Genomic DNA, 4725 nt, shown 5'->3' with positions numbered 1-4725 from the left:
AGCTGACGTGGTGGGCAAGCTCCCCCAAAACTTGGCTTTGTTACATCTTAGAAAGTTGGGTTTATTCTTTTTGTTTCAGGTGAAGCTTTGAAAGACTCAGAGGAAACAGCAGCACAGGGAGAAGAGGAGGAGGAAGAGGAGGAGGAAGAAGAAAGCATTCCTGGGTGTACCTTGTTCGTCAAAAACCTGAACTTTGCCACCACAGAAGACACGCTGAAGGAGGTGAGCCATAAGCGAGGAGAGGGGCGTTGCTTAGCACGGTCCACTCAGATGGAGCGGGAGGTGGTTGAGCGTGGGGTTGAGGGCCAGACGGAGGTGCCTGGTGGAGTAAAGCCCCCACTCCCAGCGTGGGCTGGAAGGGACGGCTCTACTCTGCTGCAGAAGGCGGAGGGCAAGCTGTTCTCCACCTCTGTTGTGCTGAGGATAAAGCGTTTAAAGGAGTTAAATTGCAGCCAGTATGACGTAACGGGAGATGAGGGAGCACTGGATTGTGCTGGGACTGGGAACCTCCGCTTTGGGATTTCAGGCATCAGCTGAGACGTATCTGAAACCGTTTCGGTGGGGTTTAATTCCGCCTTGGGACAGGTGGAGGCAGTAGGAAATCTTTTTAAGATGCTTCTCCTTTGGACAAGCACTTTTACAGCTGTGATACTGCTTTGTGTGTTAAGGCAATAAATAAATAAATGATGGTTTCACTGAGATGTGCTTTTCATCTAAGCTGCTGTCACCATTGAGCTGTCTGCGCTACTTTACCTCAGCAAAGCACCTGGGAGAGATCGTAGCGTTTCTAAAGCCGTGTGAGATGTTAGCGGCAAAATAGGGAAAAGCAGCTGGGAGTTCTTGTCTCTGCCACTTTTTGTAGCCGTGGTGAACTGCCACGTTTCGTGGCCCAAGAACGCTGGCGCAATGTCAGTCCATCCTGGACCCCACGCTCCTCTACCTGGGGACTGTGGTACTGTGTGGAGACCCTGGTCCAGTTGGGTCTGGGGACAAATGCAAAGAGGAGGACTGGGACTGGTCCCCTCTTCTTTTTCTGCCTTCTGGCTGCAGTTTCACAAAGGAGTCAGATGGTTTACAGCCCCTCCTGCGTGTCTTTGGAAAGAGCTGGGCATCGCAGGAGTCGCCCACCCCTGAGGTCCCTACCTGGCTGAGGGCATCTCGTAATCCATAGTGTTCCTCCAGAGCCACCCCAGACATCTCTGTGCTGTTTCTGAGGGGTGGTGGAGGTTTTCTGGGAACGTGCGTATCGATACCTTTAAAAATCTCTCTGTGTGTATATATTTGTACAGAAATTTTTCTTTTATAAGAAGAGACGCAGCTGCACTGCCTGCTTGTCAGGTGTGTGCTGGGGGAGGTGGGCCTGCCAGCGTGTGCTCCTGGCTCTGGCGGAGGGCCACATTGTCACTCGAGTTGCAAGCCTGTGACAAAGGGAACTGAATCACGTGTCCAAATTCCTTGCAGACGTTCTCCAAAGTGGGAGCTGTGAAGAGCTGCACAATATCCAAGAAGAAAGACAAAGCAGGTACTCTAGATGTTGCTGTTCAATTCCTTCCCTCGGCTGGTTGCGGAGGGCTCAGGTGTGGCGTTGCTTTAGCATTCATCTGGCTTGAGCATTTGCGTTCTCAGTGGCGAAATCCTTAATGTTTCTAGAAGTGTGCCTGTTGAAATGGCTGAAAGCAGCGACCAAAAACACCCCGGGGTTCGGTCTAGAAGGTTAAGCTCAATTGTGGGATTTGTGGAGACGTGGCCTTCTCTTGAGATCTTTAGACAGAGAAGCCGACTCCTTCAGGATCACAGAAGAGGGCGAGATGCGAGTTGAAAGGAACCGGTGCCCCGCGATGATTAAACCTGTGCGCGACACGCTTTATCCGCAGTAACGGCCGGGATCTTCAAGGATGCCTGGCGGAGTACTGCGCTGAGTGAGCTTCGCTTGCCTTCTGCCTGCCAGCTTCGAGCCCCGCGGGCTGCGGTGCCGAGCGGTGGTGCCTGTTGCGGGGACTGCGCTCGCCTTCTGGGCGGTTGGACCGGGAAGAGTTTTTGCTTGAGGCAAGCGCTGGCCAGATGGGCTGTGTCGTCTTCCTGGATTTTAGGTTAGGGCGTCACACAGCTTGCCAGGATTTTGCCTCGGAGGGCTCCACTCGCATGGGATACTTGAAAACTTGGATCCGCTGAAAGAAAAAGAAATAAAGTGAACTTCAGTACTGCTGGCACGTCTGGCTGTAGGCGTGCTGGTGACCAGACAGCAACGTTTGAGTCTAGGCTGGTCTCGTAGCACCTACCAATGCGATGCCCTGCCGTCACTGCGGGGTCATCTCTACAGTCTGCTGCCCTTGAGGTTTGGAAGTTGGTAACTGCGTGTTACGGTTTTGTGCATAGGTTTTTCCTTTTGTCCCCCAGCCTTAATTACGGCTCTTGTACTGGTCAGCATGTTCCGCAGAAGCACGGTGTGACCGTTGGTGCTGCAAACCTTTGCTGTGTGGGGAGGTGGAGTAGAGGTCATCTCCTTTGGCCTGGAACAGGCAGCTGCCCCCCCAGGTTTAGAGAAGTGCTGCTGGTTTTTGTGCCTGGGATGGGAGCAGTCTTTTTTCAGTGGTGCCCAGTGATAGGGGTAATGGGAACAAGCTTGAACATAGGAATTTCCATCTTAACACGAGAAGGAACTTCTTTACTTTGAGGGTAGTGGAGCACTGGCACAGGCTGCCCAGAGAGGTGGGGGAGTCTCCCACTCTGGAGACATTCCAAACCCGCCTGGACGCTGTCCTGTGCAATCTGTTGTAGGTGCCCCTGCTCTGGCAGGGGGGTTGGACTAGATGATCTCCAGAGGTCCCTTCCAACCCTGCCCATTCTGTGATCTCAGAGGTGTTTTGCCTCTGAAATGAAACCAGGGGCTTGTACTTTGCAATGGTGGGAGATACAGCACACGGCAGTCCAAACCGAAGCAGGTCTCAAATGCTCGGTGCCCAGCAGCGGTCGGTAACTGACTGCGGGGCCAAAGAGAATTTCGGAAGGGGGTGGCAGGTTAGAAGTGCCTCCTCCGGGGACCAAACTGCAACCTGCACCTTGCTATCCTGCAACGAAAGTCACAAGCGTTATTCTGGGTAGTCGGCACGTTTTCCAAATGAATGTCTCATTTCAGTCATGAGGAGCACGTCCTGTGTATAAACAAACGTTTGTCTGTCCATGATGGGATGTCTCACCTGCCTGTGGCCGGCGGCTGTTTTGTAGGACTTTATTTTAGGAAGTTACGCTGAAATTAGGCAAAGCCAAAAATCTGGTTTGCGCGTGACATTGGTTATCTCCTCTTCAACGTCGGCACAAACCCAAGCTGTCGTAGGGCAGTGTCTTGCTCAAAACAAGTTGGTAAGGGGTGCTCGTGAGGAACATCGGGGTCAGGGCACGGGCAGGCTGGCCCTTTGCTTGGGGTATTAGTTTGTCCCCCCAGTTTTGGCAATCGGTGGTTCTGATTTGGTGTTAAATCTTCTGCTTAGTATCGTCACCGTTTCCCGCTAGCTCAATGCGTCCCCTTTCTCTTCTGACAGGCACTTTGCTTTCAATGGGCTTTGGATTCGTGGAGTACAAGAAGCCAGAGAGCGCCCAGAAGGCCCTGCGCCGGCTCCAGGTAAGCGGAAGCGTTGTCGCTCCAGGTTTCTTTCCGGAGATGGTGGGCAAAGGCTTGGATGAACTGCGAGGTTCCAAACGTAGCTGAGGGTGTCGGTGAAACGAGTTACACCGTGCAGACGAAGAAGCCTCTAAAATGGGCCGGGTTTGTGAGGATAGAGGGTATGGAAAGGGACGAGACCTCATGCAAAAGAGAGTGTTTCCTAGCGCTGATCCAATATGAAGCTGGCAGAAAATACGCAACGATTGACATTTAATTAATTTATTCTGCAAGATGCCCTTTGCAGAGGTGACAGAGACCCGGGTCCCCGCTCGCAAGGAGAACAAATATTTTGTAGTGTTTAGTGCTGCAGAGTTTGGCTTTACCCTCTGTCACTCCGTCATTGCTTCAGGGTCTTTTAGCCTCCTGCCTTCTCCGTGACACGCCGCAGGGTTTGGCTGCCCTCTGAAGGGATAAATCATTCTCTCTGCTGCTAGAAAAACATCCGAGTGTTTGGTCCGCACTACCTGGATGATGTGGGGTAGACAGCTGGTGTGATCCCTTTCTGGGCAGATGTGAAGGAATTACTCTGTGTGCTCCGTGCGTGTTGAGTGGGCGCAATCCACGAGTCCCACCTTCAACGGGTGGGCATTGCGCCTTCCACAGCCTTGGGGAGGTCCTGGGGTAGACGTGTGTTCTCCATCCTTTTGAAAGGCAGAATCCCGGGGAAGAGAGAAAGCAGGAAAACGGGTATTTTTGTGGAGGGAGTGGGCAGCAGGGCTCCAGGTTCCCGGTGCGTAGTGCCCTTGCGTGTGGTTTGCCGTGTCAGGGATGATTAGAGAAGAGGCTGTTCTGTTTTCAGTGCTGAACTGTAGGAAAGTTCTTTGAGGCGGAGGGAGCAAGAGACAGAAGACTTTCTTGCTGCATTGACTACCGATGGCAAATAATACCTCCTCGGCTCATTCCAGGACAAATAATAAGACGGTCACTGCCCTGAAGAATTTGCAGTCTAGAGGTAGGGGAAAAACCATAGCCCAAAGCGGTGGAGTGACTCATCTTTGCCAGTTTAGTGGCAGAGCTGAGACTGATGGAGAGCTGGAGCGTGGACGTTGGTTGCTGCTTCAGTC

The 4725-nt window shown here is 52.5% G+C and overlaps 1 protein-coding gene across 2 annotated transcripts in view; it reads left to right on the top strand.

Moving 5' to 3' along the window:
- The window catches only part of RBM19 (RNA binding motif protein 19), a 63160-nt gene that overhangs the window by 12498 nt on the left and 45937 nt on the right, over positions 1-4725 (top strand). For both annotated transcript variants that reach the window (XM_009895426.1, XM_009895425.1), the window contains 3 exons: positions 80-222; positions 1462-1522; positions 3540-3619. In XM_009895426.1, coding sequence (XP_009893728.1) covers positions 80-222; positions 1462-1522; positions 3540-3619 — 284 coding nt within the window. The remainder of the gene's footprint in view (positions 1-79; positions 223-1461; positions 1523-3539; positions 3620-4725) is intronic.

This window comes from Charadrius vociferus, unplaced genomic scaffold (genome assembly GCF_000708025.1).
Source record: "Charadrius vociferus isolate BGI_N301 unplaced genomic scaffold, ASM70802v2 scaffold1631, whole genome shotgun sequence".
NCBI classification, from domain to species: Eukaryota; Metazoa; Chordata; class Aves; order Charadriiformes; family Charadriidae; genus Charadrius; species Charadrius vociferus.
The sequence above is the reverse complement of the archived record's forward strand: the minus strand, read 5'-3'. Positions and strand labels throughout refer to the sequence as shown.